General features: G+C 53.0%; 1 protein-coding gene across 7 annotated transcripts in view; it reads left to right on the top strand.

The window, feature by feature from the left end:
• Nucleotides 1-14982, top strand: part of DNMT3A (DNA methyltransferase 3 alpha) — a 113916-nt gene extending 98934 nt beyond the window's left edge. For all 7 annotated transcript variants that reach the window (XM_017527076.1, XM_017527092.2, XM_017527073.2 and 4 more), the window contains 16 exons: nt 49-207; nt 641-748; nt 1003-1159; nt 1469-1618; nt 1715-1759; nt 2440-2519; nt 3115-3227; nt 3525-3708; nt 3872-3956; nt 6104-6249; nt 7284-7374; nt 7563-7711; nt 8795-8880; nt 10955-11024; nt 12142-12260; nt 13535-14982. In XM_017527076.1, coding sequence (XP_017382565.1) covers nt 49-207; nt 641-748; nt 1003-1159; nt 1469-1618; nt 1715-1759; nt 2440-2519; nt 3115-3227; nt 3525-3708; nt 3872-3956; nt 6104-6249; nt 7284-7374; nt 7563-7711; nt 8795-8880; nt 10955-11024; nt 12142-12260; nt 13535-13676 — 1884 coding nt within the window. In that variant the 3' untranslated portion in view covers nt 13677-14982. The remainder of the gene's footprint in view (nt 1-48; nt 208-640; nt 749-1002; nt 1160-1468; nt 1619-1714; nt 1760-2439; nt 2520-3114; nt 3228-3524; nt 3709-3871; nt 3957-6103; nt 6250-7283; nt 7375-7562; nt 7712-8794; nt 8881-10954; nt 11025-12141; nt 12261-13534) is intronic.
• Nucleotides 14983-17217: the final 2235 nt, after the last annotated feature.

The raw sequence follows: 17217 nt of genomic DNA, 5'->3' as shown, positions 1-17217 counted from the left end.
AGGGCCTCGTGACCACTGTGTAATGATTTCTGCTCCTTGGGGCTCCAGGACGGCCGGGGCTTTGGCATTGGGGAGCTGGTGTGGGGGAAACTGCGGGGCTTCTCCTGGTGGCCAGGCCGCATTGTGTCTTGGTGGATGACGGGCCGGAGCCGAGCAGCTGAAGGCACCCGCTGGGTCATGTGGTTCGGAGACGGCAAGTTCTCAGTGGTGAGTTGTGGGTTTGGCAGTAGCCTGGGGTGGGGGGAACGTTCTTGATCCCAGAGCCTGTGGTTTCGGCTGGGGGCAGTCTGGAATCGGGGTGATGGAAGTGGGTTCTACTCATCCCCACACTGCCTGTGGTGGCTGGAAGAAGCCTTAGGGATAATTAGGTTGCACCTGTGGCTCAGAGAGCTAGGATGCCGGCCCAGTTTTAGCCTTCCAGGAACATATTCACTAGAATTCCTTTCCACCTGCGCTCAGGTACTTCCCTACTCTTGGTCTGGACTCCTCTCTTTGTGTCGGGTTGTTGTTTGTCACTGCATCTGGTCCCCTCCAGGGCTGAGACTGACTCTCAGTGCTCCCAGCCGCTGCCAGTTGCGAGGCACGGGTGGGTGCTTGCAAGTGGAAGCAGCAGCAAACAAGGCCTGGCTTGTCCCCGCAGGTGTGTGTTGAGAAGCTGATGCCGCTGAGCTCGTTTTGCAGTGCGTTCCACCAGGCCACGTACAACAAGCAGCCCATGTATCGCAAAGCAATCTATGAGGTCCTGCAGGTGAGTGTCCCTGCTGGGAGCTCAGAGGAGGTGCCTAGAGCACTAGAAGGCCTGGAAGTCAGAGTGCAGGTCGGACCAGGAGGCAGTGACTCCTTCCCACCTCAGTTGCCACTTGTGTGCCCTTCTTCTTCCTCCTTAGCAGTTCCCCCTGCCTTGCCCGTGCCACCCTCACTACTCAGAGTCTGGCCTTAAGCCCTACCCATCTGCCCTCCAGCCTGTCCTGACACCCCCATCCCTGGTGTGTTGATCTCCAGGTGGCCAGCAGCCGTGCGGGGAAGCTGTTCCCAGTGTGCCACGACAGCGACGAGAGTGACACTGCCAAGGCCGTGGAGGTGCAGAACAAGCAGATGATTGAATGGGCCCTGGGGGGCTTCCAGCCCTCTGGTCCCAAGGGCCTGGAGCCACCAGAAGGTAAATGTGGGCACCTAGCCATCTGGCACCCTTGCCCGCCAGGCAGATCCACACCAGGGCTGGGAAAGCCATGCTTAGGGAGGGTGGCCAAGGCCTCCTCGGAGGGGCCCAGTGGGAATGGCCAGGGTCTCCATTGACCCAGGGCAGGACTCGAATGACCTGCTTGGCCGTTGGCTGGCTGGAACCAGAGAATTGAGAGGTGGGAACAAGTTGGAGACCAGGCTGCACCTCCCTATAAGGAGGGTGGGGGAGGGGCTGGGGTTTCCTGTCAGCCTGTAACTGACCTTGGCCCCTGCTTTCCTGCTCCAGAGGAGAAGAATCCCTACAAAGAAGTGTACACGGACATGTGGGTGGAACCTGAGGCAGCTGCCTACGCACCACCTCCACCAGCCAAAAAGCCCCGGAAGAGCACAACGGAGAAGCCCAAGGTCAAGGAGATCATCGATGAGCGCACAAGAGGTAGTTGGCCTGCTTCTGGAGAGGGAGGCACCGGGAGGCCTGCATCCGAAGATCGGGCATGGCGGCCTCTTGACGCCAGGTCTCTTCCCCTTGCAGAGCGGCTGGTGTACGAGGTGCGGCAGAAGTGCCGGAACATTGAGGGTGAGTTTGTTGCCTGGAAACTCCAGTGCTCCTAGTATGGTGTGGGGCAGAGTAGCGTAGGCACTTAGGAAGGTTTGAATGACAGGGACCAGGGACGGTGTCCTTCGTGTCACACCACCTCCACCCCGATTCTCACACCATCTTCCTGGTGTCAATCCTACTCTCCTGTCAATGGCCTGGGCTGGTCTTCAGGGTTTAGGACTCCCCAGTAACCAGAGGAGGGCACCCCTCTTGGATGTGATGTAACTCGCCTGCCGGTCACCTTTCAGCCTTTCACCTTTGCTCACCGTTGTCATCCCTGGTCTGTCTCCCTCAGCCAGGTGCTAGTGGAGCTGGCTTAGGACCCTCAGGGCCTGGGAGGATTGGGGCAGGGGCAGGACTTGAGGATGGCCCCGGAATCCCTCCAGAGTAGCCTGGAGACAGGGCTGTGTCTCGTGAGCAGGTTTCTGTCCTCCTGTCACTCCATCTCTGTTCACGGATGGTGGCATTGGTGCTCTGAAGTGGTGGCCTTCTGAGACTGGGGCCACAGTGCCTCCCTTTTCCATGGAACACCCTGGACTCTTTTTCTGGCTGCCGCTCTGGCACACCCTTTTTTTGTGGCTGGTCTGGTGCTGGGCTCCAGCCCGGGGAGGGAGAGGCCCTTGGGTGGACTCACCCCATCCCCTCGCTCTGCTTTCTAGACATCTGCATCTCCTGTGGGAGTCTCAACGTTACCCTGGAACACCCCCTCTTCATTGGAGGAATGTGCCAAAACTGCAAGGTAGGGGCACCCCTGTCCAGGAGAGGTGCCATTGAGGCCGGTCCTTCGGCCTCCTGGCTGACTGTACCCACCACTTCTGGGCATGTATGGGGATGACACCCGGTATGTGTGGATGTAGACTTCAGAGCTTCCTCTGGAAGCAGAGTCCTGGTGACATGGGCCCTTGAGCTTCAGGCTTTTCACTTGCTCTCATTTTTCTCCTCTGAAAGATTCTTGTCTCTCAAGCCCCATTTTAGTCCCCAGATGTGGGGATGGGGCAGAGCAGCGGAGACCTGCTCAGGCTGAGTGTAGCAGGGTTGCCATGCCCTCAGGAGCCCAGCAGAAAAGCCCAGAGCTACAGGAAGGCCCAAGGTGGTGTTGCAGCCCCCTGCCTGGCCTTGATCTCAGGCTGTTTGGTTCTGTCCATGGCGGCACACGGGCAGACCTGGTTTCCCCTTCCCAGATCTGCAGCTGGGGCTGACCCTGGCTAAGGAGGTGGTGGGTCTTGTCTCTAGGGCTGAGTCAGGTTCTGCAAGGCTGGGCTCAGAGCCTGCCTTGGTCCTGACCATCCTGGGACCCGCCCTGGTGGTTTCTGACCCTCCCCGCTGCTGTCTAGAACTGCTTTCTAGAGTGTGCATACCAGTATGACGACGACGGCTATCAGTCCTACTGCACCATCTGCTGCGGGGGCCGAGAGGTGCTCATGTGTGGGAACAACAATTGCTGCAGGTGAGGCTGGCCTCCCTCCCCTCCCCACTCCTCCCTTCTCTCCCCTCCCCCCTACTCCCCTTCTCTCCCCTCCTTCCACCCAGCTCCCTCATCGCCCCTCACATAGACCCCCAACCCCAGCCATGAGGCCTCCTTCCACTGGCTCTGCTTCCCTCCCCTCCCCTCCCCACAGACCCTCAGCCCCTATCCCCAACCCCCTAGCCATGCTCTGGACCCAGTCTTTCCATTCCAGGTAGCAGACCTTGGCTTCCCTGGACCAGGGCTGAGAGTCCCCTCTGCTACTGGGTTTCCTTCCAGGTGCTTTTGTGTGGAATGTGTGGACCTCTTGGTGGGGCCGGGGGCTGCCCAGGCAGCCATTAAGGAAGACCCCTGGAACTGCTACATGTGTGGGCACAAGGGCACCTACGGGCTGCTGCGGCGGCGAGACGACTGGCCCTCCCGGCTCCAGATGTTCTTCGCTAATAACCACGACCAGGAATTTGTGAGTGCTGGGCGGTCTCGAGCTCCCTAGGCTGAGCCTTGGTTGTGGGGCCTGAGCTTCACACAGGGTGTGCAGGTCTAGGAGCCTGGCTGGAGGGTCAGCGCTGGGTGGGAGTGTGGGACACGGCTGGGCGTGCCCCTGACCTGTTGTGCTCACTGCTTAGGACCCTCCAAAGGTTTACCCACCTGTCCCAGCTGAGAAGAGGAAGCCCATCCGGGTGCTGTCTCTCTTTGACGGAATTGCTACAGGTGAGGGCTCAGGCCCAAGAGATGCTGGCTGCCTTGTGCCAGGATTGGGGAGCCGTGTGTGTGGGCAAAACGAAATGACGGTTAGCTTCATAGCTGTTAAAATATCACCCCAAAGAGGAAACGTGTGTGAAGTGAAAACGTATGCAGTCCATGGAATTAGATTTGACCAAAAACAAAAAGGTGGACTAGGTGGGAAAACAGCCTGTGTGCTGGACACTTCCCTTAATGGTGAAGACTCAGCAGCAGAGGATGGGAGTGATCATTAGTCGGATTCACAGAGATTTCACAGAGCCTCGAAGGACAGACTCAGCAAGACAAACATATACAGTTCTATTGTGTTTTGATTATACACAAGATCTAAAGAAGGCTATTTAAATCACCCGTTATCCTTTTATTAATATTTTGGCATACATCCTTTTTGGACTTTTTTCTGTGCGTGTGTTTATGTAACCATACATCCATAGATAGATAAATTAAGTGGATGGTGAATGCACATGGTTTTGTAACTTGCTTTGCATTTATTATGACTGCTTTTTCATGGCAAACAATGTAAAGCTGCATTCTTTATTTTTTTTTCTTTTTGAGACAGAGTCTCGCTCTGTCACCCAGGCTGGAGTGCAGTGGTGCAATCTCCACTCACTGCAACCTCCACCTCCTGGGTTCAAGCAGTTCTCCTGCCTCAGCCTCCCAAGGCACTGGGATTATAGGCACGTACCACCACCCCTGGCTAATTTTAGTATTTTTTAGTAGAGACGGGATTTCACCATGTTAGCCAGGCTGGTCTCAAACCCTGACCTCAGGTGATCCACCTGCCTCAGCCTCCCAAAGTGCTGGGATTACAGACGTGAGCCACCGTGCCCAGCTAAAGCTACATTCTTTATTTGTAAGTGCTGCATAGGGTTCCCTTGAGTCAAAGTGTCATGGTTTATTTAATGAACTCCTATTAGGTCATTTACTATTTTTTTTTATTATTATAAGCAGTGTTGTGACAAGCATCCTGATATGATAACTTTGTATACTTCAACCATTCCCTCCTTAGGAAAACCTTTAGGAGATGCTGGGTCACCCTACAGGCATTGTCTACTTTATGTGGCTCTGGATACTGCAAAAAGCATCCTAGGTGGTTGTGAAGACACATCCAGCCCTCTGCCCTGCCCCCCAGCCACGGGTTTCTCCAGCTCTTCTTAGAATTTGTGTCTTTGTTTGGCCAGAGGGAAGATAGGTGGTCTCAACCCAGGGACCCTGGCTAGAGGGTAGGGTAGGGGTGCCTTCCTGGGCCAGATGTTTGTCTTCTGTTCTCAGCTCCATGCTGCTCTTCTCTAAACCTAGAAAAGTTCATTTACAGCTTTTTGTTTCCCAGGCTGGAACCTTGAGACCTTCTTAAATCATTTCACACTCCAGGAGGCTTTAAAAGCTCCTTGGTGGGGGGGATGTGTTGGGAGCAGCAGAAACAGTGCCGCACCCTGTTTCTCCTGAGGTGTTCTCAGTGTCTGCTCCGATTGTTTCCTTGCCTCAGTTTGGCCAGCATTTCTGGAGGGGGAGGGATCGTGGTAAGGAAATCAGTGTGGTTAGCTGGGGGGAAAACACAGGGAGGAGGCCTCCTCCCTCTGGAAGAGTCTTTGCAACTCATGAGAGGACTGAGTGAGGAATGGAAGCCACTCTGATGGGGAGGTAGGGATGCACAGAGCTGGGGACTCATAGCAGATGGCGTGGTGAGTCCAGGGTGGGTGGGCATTGATGAAATCTTTGTGGAGCAGGGAGCATTCGGTTGAGTCTTGAAGGGTGGGGTAGAATTGTAGCAGGAGATAAGAGGGTGTGGAAGGACCAAGCTGTATATGGAGGACAGTAAAAGGCCCCCAAAAAGTCATGTGATTCTTCCTAGATCCTGGAACCATGTACTCGGGTCAGTTTTCCGTAGCTTTGACTGCCTTCCACATAGGCCAAGAGAGGCGTGAGACAGAGCCTCGATGTCCTTACTATGGATACCCCAGTTGGATCCAGAAAGGTTTAAGGAATCTTCAGTGAAAAGATAGGACTTGGGCCTGCAGCTGACCCCACAGGTCCTGTTGGCCAGCAGGCTCACCTGCCAGGACCAGGGTGCCAGGGAGATGGCTCCGAGTAACAGTGCTGTCTGCCGGCTGGCACAGGGCTCCTGGTGCTGAAGGACTTGGGCATTCAGGTGGACCGCTACATTGCCTCGGAGGTGTGTGAGGACTCCATCACGGTGGGCATGGTGCGGCACCAGGGGAAGATCATGTACGTCGGGGACGTCCGCAGCGTCACACAGAAGCATGTATGTCCGTGCTGTGGGGCGCAGCCTGTCTTCCCCTCCCTGCACACTCGGCCCCTAGAGGCAGCCGTGGCCTCCTTTCATTTTGTTTGCTCTCTTCCTCTTAACCCTTTGCCCCAGCCTCTTTTTCTCCTTATCTTCCATTTGTCCTCTGTCTTGAGAGGGTAAAGGGCAAATTGAAATGGAGGTTTGGGCTAGGCATGGTGGCTCCTGCCTATAATGCCAGCACTTCAGGAGGCCAAGGTGGGAGAATCCCTTGTGGCCAGGGGTTTAAGACCAGCCTAGGCAACATAGCGAGACCCTCTCTCTACAAAAAATTAAAAAATGAGCCAGGCGTGGTGGGACGACCCTGTAGTTCCAGCTCCTTGGGAGGCTGAGCCGGGAGGATTACTTGAGCACAAGAGGTTAAGACTGAGCTAGCATCACACCACCACACTGTAGCCTGGGCAGCAGAGCAAGACTCTGTCTCTTTAAAAAATAAAAAAAGTTATTTGAGGCCTTGCCTACTTGGGCTCTGGCTCCTCCCTGTGCTGGTTTCTGGGCCCTTTATAAGTAGAGCTCTTTGGATTAGAGAGAGGTTCCTGCCTTCCCAGTGCTTTTGGCAAATAGCTTTACCAGCCTTTATATCTGGGAGGCTCTGGCAGGGTCTTCTCTTGAGCATGACTACAGGCCCTCTGGAGTCCTGAAGGGCGTTTGGAGGGCATTCACATGGCCCAGACACCCTGCCTAAGACACTCAGCGCGCCGGGTACCTTCAGACTCAGCCGTCCACTTGGGTCGTCTTCCCATTGGGCGGCTGTGCTGCCTGCCTGGGGCATGCTGGTTTCCCCACTGGCCTGAGAGATGATCCATCTGGTCCCCTTCTTGTTTAGGACTCAACCCATGGCTGCAGTTAGGGTCGTGAGCCTGCAGAGCAGCCAGGTCTCCTCTCTTTCGGGTCAGAGGACTTCTTTGCCAAGTTCACAGATCATTTCTCTTTCTTCCTGTCTGCCTCTGTCCCTGGACAGCAGGCCCATCACGTTGCCTTTATCCTCCCAGATCCAGGAGTGGGGCCCATTCGATCTTGTGATTGGGGGCAGTCCCTGCAATGACCTCTCCATTGTCAACCCTGCTCGCAAGGGCCTCTACGGTAGGTACCATCCTTCCCCTCCACCTTCTCAGCTGGTGCTTCTGCACATAGTTTTTCCTCCTTGGATATTTCTGCCCTGGGACAGCTATTCCCGATGACCCTGTCTTCCCGTGCCCTCCCCATGCCCAAGCCACACCACTGTCTGTGCAGGCAGCCCCAGCTGATGGCTTTCTCTTCCGACCTCTCAGAGGGCACTGGCCGGCTCTTCTTTGAGTTCTACCGCCTCCTGCATGATGCGCGGCCCAAGGAGGGAGATGACCGCCCCTTCTTCTGGCTCTTTGAGAATGTGGTGGCCATGGGCGTTAGTGACAAGAGGGACATCTCGCGATTTCTCGAGGTATAGCCAGCAACCTTGGTTTGGCCAGCTCACTAATGGCTTCTACCTTGGCCTGCTGCTCCATCCCTGTCTTATCTGCATTGTGGAGCTGGGGACTGATGACTTCTGCTTTGCAAGGGGCCTGTTTGGGAAGCCCCAGGCTTTCGGATTGAAAGGGAGGAAGCAGAGTTAGAGGCCCACCTCAGAAAGAACCAGTGGTCTCACCCTAAGAGGTGGGTATAGACCTCCAGGGTTGAAAGACCTTTCACCGAATTGGGTGGGGTACCTGACTTCTGGGGATGGGCATTCTGTGTGGTGTCCGTTCACACTAGGACCTTTGAGAGGACAAAAATCAGTTTTCCCTGAGCAAGCAAGGCCTGTCCTCACTCCCTGGTACCATGATATGGCACCTGAGAAGCAAGCAGGACTTAGCTGAGTTTTCATTCTTCCTCATGTGAGTCCCAGTTTAACCCTGAGCCAAGTCTGAGCCATGCACAGAGAGCTTCTGCTGCCAGAGGCATGCTTAGGATAGCCCTTCTGGGAGCGTGAGCCCACTTGTGCTCCCGAGTCTTGGGGGTGGGTCACACCACGAGCTGGTGTTCTGACTGTAAGTGAGAGCAGGCCTGTGTCTGAGTTATAATCGGGGCTCATGGTAAACCCACCCACACTCGCTGGAGCCTGGGTTTTCCCAGCCTCTGGGTAGTCTGGAGCCACACTGTCCAGTATGGTAGCCACCAGCCACATGTGGCTGTTTATATTAACATTAACCATTCAGCTCTTCAATCACACTGGCCTCATTTTAGGTACAAAATAGCCACCTGTACTAGTGGGCTAGTGGCCACTGAATTGAACAGTGTAAATAGAGGACATCCCCACCATCGAAGAAGTTCATTTGGACAATGCTGACCTAGAATGTTCGGTGACAGCATGTAGAATGTGGCTAGGTGAAATTCCAGCTTCTCCTGGAGGCTGCAGGCTAGCCCAGTGAGTGGCTCCTGAGAGAGAAGTAAGAGCCTTTGAGGCTTTCAGGCTCAACACCACAGCATGCTGGCGCTGTTTCGTCTTCCTCCTTGGCTCATCTTCAAACCATCTCCTGTTTTGTAGTCCAACCCTGTGATGATTGATGCCAAAGAAGTGTCAGCTGCACACAGGGCCCGCTACTTCTGGGGTAACCTTCCCGGTATGAACAGGTTGGTGAGAGCTCCCGGGCCTGGGGGGCTGTGGGCTGGGACTGCAGATGGGATGGCCCACGGTTGGGGGGGTCCCTGAGCCGGGCGCTCTCCGGCCAGCCTCTGCCAAATGGCTAGCTGCTCTGCCGGGTTGTTTATTTCCTTTTCCTTGAGGAATAAGAGGAGTCAGGGTATGGAAAATACTTGTCTGAAACCAACAACTAGTGGTCTTAAAGCAGGACTTTTAAAAGTACTCTCTTTATACGAAAGATACGTGTGCTGCCGAGTTAGGTGGTTGGTTTTCTGACATTGGTGATGTGTCCCGAGCCCTCTGGTGCTTAGATTCTCCTGAGGCAAAGCCATGGAGCATGGCTTTAGGACCGGGAAAGGGAGTCATGGCCATAGCCTGTTCCAAGAGAGGGAATCTCGCAACGGCTACATGTGAATTCAGGGTTCTGCTTAATTTTCCTAATCACACACTTGGTTGGCTTCAGGTCCTTTCTTTGAGAGATTTTCTTCAGTTAGGTTACACAGATAAAGATTTTACTATCCAAAAGTGAAGAAAATTAATTTCTCAGGTGTAAAACTGGCATTATAAAAAGGCTTTTGAGGCAAAAGAAATTGTCCAGAGTTGGCAATTCAGAAGCACACTGAGAGCCACTCAGTCCCTGTCCATTGTGGAGGGAAGTGTTTTCCAGAGTGTTCTGATTCATGGGTGATAAACCTCCTTGGTCTGCTACTTGGTATAACTAGGAGACATCATTTCACCTGGCCTCAGTCAAATAGTCTCCCTCCTTGCTATTCCCATGAGGTTGTAAGACCTTTCCCATCTCATACGTGTTTGGTAAAGTTGCTGTCAAGGATTTGTTGAGGGGAAGGAGATGGGGCATTGGGGCAGCTGGCCTGAAACTGTCCCCTGAGAGTTCCCGAGATGCATGTGTGTATTGGAAATAGATGGGCTAACGTGGCTCAGTATTTTCATAGAGCCACTCGGTGTCTCCTGACAGACCTTGGTCCTAGGGGATTTCTCGCCTGCTTCTTTCATTACTAAAATATTGAACTCTGAGCTTCTAGGAGGAGCAGAGGTCCCGCATGCAGGGCCGACTGGACGGTGCACGCATAAACAGTTGGGTCGTCTGTTGAGTGCCTGACTTAACTGCTGGCCCCCATGGTTCCCTCACTGAATTCCTGGAGCCAGTGCTCAGGGAAACCTTCCTTAAATACCCTTACCTGTCAGAAGAGGTCAGCATGAAGGGGACAGCCTGCACCCTCAGAAGTGATGTGTTTAATGTCAGAATTTTGGTCTTCAGGGAACTGCAGAATTTAAGTATTTTTTTGAGACAGAGTCTTGCTCTGTCACCCAGGCTGGAGTGCAAAGGCATGATCTTGGCTCACTGCAGCCTCTGCCTCCCAGGTTCAAGTGATTCTCCTGCCTCAGCTTCCTGAATAGCTGGGATTACAGGCACCTGCCACCACACCTGGCTAATTTTTGTATTGTTAGTAGAGATGGGGTTTCACCATGTTGGTGAGGATGGTCTTGAACTCCTGACCTCAGGTGATCGCCTGCCTTGGCCTCCCAAAGGGCTGGGATTACAGGCTTGAGCCACTGTGCCCGGCCCAGAATTTAAGTCTTTTAAAACTGTACGTTTAAGACTTGTGGCTTAATGAATCTCATCCAGTGGACACACCCATGTAACAATCACCACAAATCAAGATTCGGAACATTGTCACCCCCAAAGCTTACCTTGCAATAGGACACTTGAAGCTCAGTGTATTTTAGACTAACTGATGTAAAGATAGCTGTGGTTTTTTCCTTCTTCTGCTGGGTGTTATCTGCCTATTCGTAGTTTGAGACCACTTTCGAATTTACCTCTACAGATGAATACTTGGCGGAGTTGTGTTTGTGGATGGCTGCAGTGTGTGTTGGTGTATTTATGGGAAGTTTGAAGAGGGTTACGATGTGTGTACATGATTTGGAGAAGGGCGCTTTACCCTGTGAATTAGTGGCTGCTGGGGGGGGAGGGGGCCATGTGGCTGGGGGCCTTCCCGCTGTCCCCCAGGTTTCTGTTGTTACCGTCTCTCTTCTGCCTCCTAGGCCGTTGGCATCCACTGTGAATGATAAGCTGGAGCTGCAGGAGTGTCTGGAGCATGGAAGGATAGCCAAGGTCAGCTCCAGCGTCCAGGACCTCTGCTGGGGGGCAGGGAGAAGGAAGGGCAGGAAGAAGTGGAGCGGTGGCCAAGGCCATGTCCCGCCTGCACCTCCAGCTAGTGTGGAGAATGCAATTTAGGAGCCAGTGCAGGGACATGCAGCGGGGCAGCCAGAGGAGGGCCCGGGGCTGCTGGCCTTCAGCCCTTCCTCCCTGGTGAGTGTCGCCCACTGCACCGGTAGACACTGAGGAGTCTACTAAGACCTGGACTTGCTGTGGTTTTTCATTTCTTAATTTTTTGGCCAAAACCTATTGCAAAAGCCTTGAAATCAGAGCAGGCTCCCATGATATGGAAGCTCCATTTCTCTCTGGAGCTGGAATCTCCTGGAGTGAGTACCTGAGGTATTGGGTTCTGTGTCAGCAGGTTCCAGCATTCAGAACCATTGGCAGCTCAGAGGGCATCTTTGAGCCCCTCAGTAACTTGGCATCCTTTAGCCTACAAGTTACTCCACCTCTGAAAGAGCTAATTCTTTAGAAGACTTGGAAGGTATAGTGGCTACGGCTTCTACTTCTAAAGTCTGTGGCTAGGCTGGGCATGATGGCTCACGCCCATAATCACAACACTTTGGGAGGCTGAGGCAAGCAGATCACCTGAGGTCGGAAGTTCGAGACCAGCCTGGCCAACATGGTGAAACCCTATCTCCACTAAAAATACAAAAATTAGCCGGGCGTGGTGGCATGCACCTGTAGTCCCAGATACTCGGGAGTCTGAGGCACGAGAATCGCTTGAACCCAGGAGGCGGAAGTTGCAGTGAGCTGAGATCGCACCACTGCACTCCAGCCTAGGTGACAGAGCGAGACTTCGTCTCAAAAAAAAAAAAAAAAATTAAATCTGTGGCTAAATGGACCTGACTACGGTTGGCCAGATGACCTCCAAGCAGGAAGAAAAGTGGGGCTGTTTGGTGTGTGGAGGCTCCTTGCCTGGTGAACTCTGCTCTCTCAGAGCCATACCCAGCCCCTGGGAGGACCAGACCCTGTCAGGGTTGGCGAGTACCTGGCATACTTGGTAGATGCATGGTCAGCGTTGGCTGGTGAATGAATTCGTGCTCAGTCCTCTTTTCTCTTCACCTTCTAGTTCAGCAAAGTGAGGACCATTACTACGAGGTCAAACTCCATAAAGCAAGGCAAAGACCAGCATTTCCCCGTCTTCATGAATGAGAAAGAGGACATCCTATGGTGCACTGAAATGGAAAGGTACCCAAGTTGTGCGGGTCTGGCTGTGGCATGGGGTGTTCTGGTTGCCGTGCTTGCTGGAGGGGTCCTCTGCCTTTCCCATCTGGCTATTTTTTCACAAATGCCCTGGGAACAGTGGATTTTATCAAGCATTTCCCAATATGGCAGACTCCGGGGGTGGACTCCTGGCCAGCCAGGCTCCTGTGTATTGTAAGGCTGGTCCAAAGTAAAAGGAGTCTAGGGGCCAGATGCAGTGGCTCATGCCTGTAATCCCAGCACTTTGGGAGGCAGGCGGATCACCTGAGGTCAGGAGTTTGAGACCTGCTTGGCCAACGTGGTGAAACCCCATCTCTACTGAAAATACAAAAATTAACCTGGCATGGTAGTGTTGTGCGCCTGTAGTCCCAGCTACTCAGGAAGCTGAGGCAGGAGAATCACTTGAACCTGGAAGGTGGAGGTTGCAGTGACCTGAGATCACATGACTGTACTGCAGCCTGGGCAAGAGAGAGAGACTCCATCCCAAAGGGGAAAAAAGAGGAGTCTAGGAATCCCATGGTGCCTTGTCTCTCAGAGACCCTGCTGATCCCCAAGGAAATGCTGCAGCGGCAGGACCTTCCTGAACTTGTGGTGCCAATTTTGTAGGTCTCTTGTAAACCAAGCCAGCATAGGGCCAGGCAGACCTTACAGCCTCCCCACCCTGGATTTGGTGCAAACAGGACTCTCGGTGCTGGATGACCTTCTTGTTCTCTGAGTATAAGTAGGATTTAGCCAGACAAAGAGACCATTTACACAAACAACCAAAGCAAACAGGAAATCCTTCAGCTTCTGAAGTCAGGCCGGAGTTCAGCTCATTTTTTGCCTTCCCTCCTCTCAGTGTGCAGGATGCTAGGGCTGTATGTTCATTACATGCAGATTCGAGGTGTGTGCTGTGGAGCTAGCCCTGGAGGAGAGGGGAACTGTAGAGTGTGTCCTGGAGGTGTTTCTGCAGGATTGTTCAAAATTATCTTGTTTCTGCTGGGTTGTGAAACTCTAGGCAGTGACAACCTTACTACCTCTAAGGTCACAGAAACCAGCACAGTGCCTGGCACACGGTTGGCGATCCGAGTGCTGGGTTGTTTATAAAGGACAGAAGGTTTGGCAGAACTAAGCATGCATCGGGAGTTGGTGGGTGTGAGTGCCCCGTCCCTGCTCTGGGCGGCTGCTGGTCCTCTGGATCCTGCTGTGTGGTTAGATGGCTTCCGAGCAGCCTTGTCCCGCCAGCACTCACCCTGCCCTCTTTGCCTTCTCTCCCTCAGGGTATTTGGTTTCCCTGTCCACTATACTGACGTCTCCAACATGAGCCGCTTGGCAAGGCAGAGACTGCTGGGCCGGTCGTGGAGCGTGCCAGTCATCCGCCACCTCTTCGCTCCGCTGAAGGAGTATTTTGCGTGTGTGTAAGGGACATGGGGGCAAACTGAGGTAGCGACATAAAGCTAAACAAACAAAAAAAACACAAAACATAATAAAACACCAAGAACGTGAGGATGGAGAGAAGTATCAGCACCCAGAAGAGAAAAAGGAATTTAAAACAAAAACCACAGAGGCGGAAATACCGGAGGGCTTTGCCTTGCGAAAAGGGTTGGACATCATCTCCTGATTTTTCAATGTTATTCTTCAGTCCTATTTAAAAACAAAACCAAGCTCCCTCCCCTTCCTCCCCCTCCCGCTCCTTTTTTTTTTTTTCCGGTCAGACCTTTTGTTTTCTACTCTTTTCAGAGGGGTTTTCTGTTTGTTTGGGTTTTGTTTCTTGCTGTGACTGAAACAAGGTTATTTCAGCAAAAACCAGTAACAAAAAATAGTAACAATACCTTGCAGAGGAAAGGTGGGAGAGAGGAAAAAAGGAAATTCTATAGAAATCTATATATTGGGTTTTTTTTTTGTTTTTTTTTTTTGTTTGTTTGTTTGTTTTTTTACTATATATCTTTTTTTGTCTCTAGCCTGATCAGATAGGAGCACAAGCAGGGGACGGACAGAGAGAGACACTCAGGCGGCCGCATTCCCTCCCAGCCACTGAGCTGTCGTGCCCGCACCATTCCTGGTCACGCAAAACAGAACCCAGTTAGCAGCAGGGAGACGAGAACACCACACAAGACACTTTTCTACAGTATTTCAGGTGCCTACCACACAGGAAACCTTGAAGAAAATCAGTTTCTAGAAGCCGCTGTTACCTCTTGTTTACAGTTTATATATATATGATAGATATGAGATATATATATAAAAGGTACTGTTAACTACTGTACAACCCGACTTCACAATGGTGCTTTCAAACAGCGAGATGAGTAAAAACATCAGCTTCCACGTGGCCTTCTGCGCAAAGGGTTTCACCAAGGATGGAGGAAGGGAGACAGCTTGCAGATGGCGCATTCTCACGGTGGGCTCTTCCCCTTGGTTTGCCACAGAGTGAAGGAGGAGAACCTGGGAGCCGTGTTCTCCCGTTTCTCCCTGCCAAAAAGGGGGTTAGATGAGGTGGTCGGGACCGTGGACAGCTGAGAGTGGGATTCATCCAGACTCATGCAATAACCTTTTGATTTTTTTCTAAAAGGAGACTCCCTCGGCAACCTGGCAGGGTACGGAGTCTTCAGGCCCAATTTCTCACTTTAGCCGATTTGAGGGCTCCTTGTGGTGGGATCAGAACTAATCCAGAGTGTGGGAAAGTGACAGTCAAAACCCCACCTGGAGCAAATAAAAAAACATACAAAACGTACTGGTGCTTTCCTGTCTAAGTCGCCTTTTGTGTGTTCTTTTATGAGGCCCCCACCATCCACCCCTCTGTGCACAAGGCGGCTCCTGGCCCCTGGAATGTGATGTTTTTGGTCATCTCCAAAGGCTGCAGTTTTATACTGGGAGGCTGATGACACCTTTTATTATAATTATTCTTATGGTTCTGGTTATAATTATGTTTGTTTTGAGATTTTCTTTAAGAAAACAAAAACCCAACACCCTTCCCTTTAGGTTTCAAACCAAGGTGCGGGAGCAGGGTGCTTCTGAGTTAGCGGTGGCTCTGGTGCCCTGGCTCCCACCCCTCGGGCCAGGTGGGCCACTGGGCATGGTGACAGCTGGGCGGCCAGGGAGTCCCCGAGGTCTGCCTTCCGGGCTCGTCACTCTTCTCTTCTACTTCCCCTCCTCTTGAGTCGGGTGTGTCAGGGCTGGAGGGAGGACCGGCCGTCTCTCTCCTTGTGTGTGTGGTTGGAGTGGTGTGTGTTTCTTTTCTAGTACTCGGTCTGATGATAGCTGTGCCCTTACCTCGAGTCAGCAGCACCTGGAGCCCCCAGTGCTCGGCACTTGGTTCCGCCTCCTACAAGGCAGGTGGCCTGGCGTCAGCAGTAGGAAGGGACAGTGTTGTTGGCTCCAGGGTGAGGGCCCGACGGGCAGGTGCTTGCCTGGGTAGATGGGGTGTAGATATGTGGCATATAGAGATATATATTTTATAATGGGAGGGGGGATGGCACCTCCTGGGACTGGCAGAGCTGGGAGGTGTGTCGGCAAGCACATGGCCCCAAGTCCACGTCCCTAGAAAGATGGGGCCTACGGTGATAGGCGCTCTATAAATACATAGATAGGGTCATGTATAAGAATTATTATGGGGTGGGGAGTGGGGGAAGCGGGCTCAGTGTGCTGAGCCTCGGTCCCCACTGCAGACATAAACCCCACACCAATCAATCTCGCACGCATACACAGGAGCTTATTTCTGTACTGATGCATAACGAATGCACTCTCACACACGCCAGGGAGCTCCCAGCACTCTTCTCCCAGGGTTCAGGACTTTGTGGAGTCAGCCCGTGCAGCTATTTACCTCTGTTGCCCTGATTGCAGGTAGACTGTCAATCCCAGAAGTTGCTAGGTGCTGAAGGCAGGAAAAGGAGGAGGTTTTATTTCAGCAGGTGCTCTCCTCTAGCAGGTAGTGTTCTATCTCTTTTGCCCCTGGTGATGTCAAAAGATTCTTCTGTTAGCAACCTGTGATACTGACCTGCAACTCTAGGCACCAGTAAAGTCAGCCCTCAACTCCCCCTACCTATTCTCCCCCAACAAAAATCAAATTGACATCCAGGTCTGTCTTGGCCAGGGGGCTTTCACTGGGGAAAAAAAAATGGGACAGTGAACCTTACCTATTGACTAAACCAAATTAGTAATTAGTGACAAAACCAAACCAAGACTTTGACCCCCTGCTCATTACTCAGGAGTAAATTCACACAGCTGGTGGCCAGTCTCACTCCTTTTTGGGGTGCTTGGTCCTGGACCCCAATCTACTGTCTCCTTGACAGATTGGTGTTTAAGATCATGCTCAGTTGCTTCCTGTCACCTCTGACAGGTGGTGACTGGGCCCCTGTGGGGCTGGAGCAGCGAGGAAGGGAGCCTCTGCCCCCTCTTTAGAGTCCCTGTGCTAACTGTGGTGCTCGCCCAGCCCCTCCTTGCTCCAGCGGGGGGCTCCGTCCTTCAGGCCTGGAGTCCACCAGTGCCACTCCAGGAGGGCTGGGGGAGGAGGGGCTGCCTCAGGCAGTCCAAGGTGCTCCCTCCCCCGCCGGCCGTCGCTAAGGTCTTCCCGGCTCCCAGGATCAGGACAGAGTCATCTAACACTTCAGGCTCTCCCAAGCCACTGCTTAGTGACAGAGTTAGCCTTTCCCAGCTCCACCGGAGCTGGGCCTGGTGCCCCACCCAAGGGATTGGTGTGGGGACTTGGAAAGAGACTTGGTAGCCAAGGGCATGGCAAGCCTGGGGATTCCTGTGGGCCGGCTTACTCCAGGAGGGAGTGCTGAGCACAGAGGAGCCTTTACGGCTGACAGCTTGAGAGCACTTGTTCCTCCAGGTCTAGCCACTTGACTGGGCCCTAGAATGGATCAGATGCCCCAGAGGTTGTGGGTCCCCCTTGCAAGGACAAGAGTTAACAATCACCAGCTTTTCTTACAGCCCAGCCTGTGGTCTTGGTCTCACAGTAGAACTT

The sequence above is a fragment of the Cebus imitator genome, unplaced genomic scaffold (genome assembly GCF_001604975.1).
Source record: "Cebus imitator isolate Cc_AM_T3 unplaced genomic scaffold, Cebus_imitator-1.0 Scaffold1, whole genome shotgun sequence".
NCBI classification, from domain to species: Eukaryota; Metazoa; Chordata; class Mammalia; order Primates; family Cebidae; genus Cebus; species Cebus imitator.
This window is presented reverse-complemented; position numbering and strand designations above follow the sequence as displayed.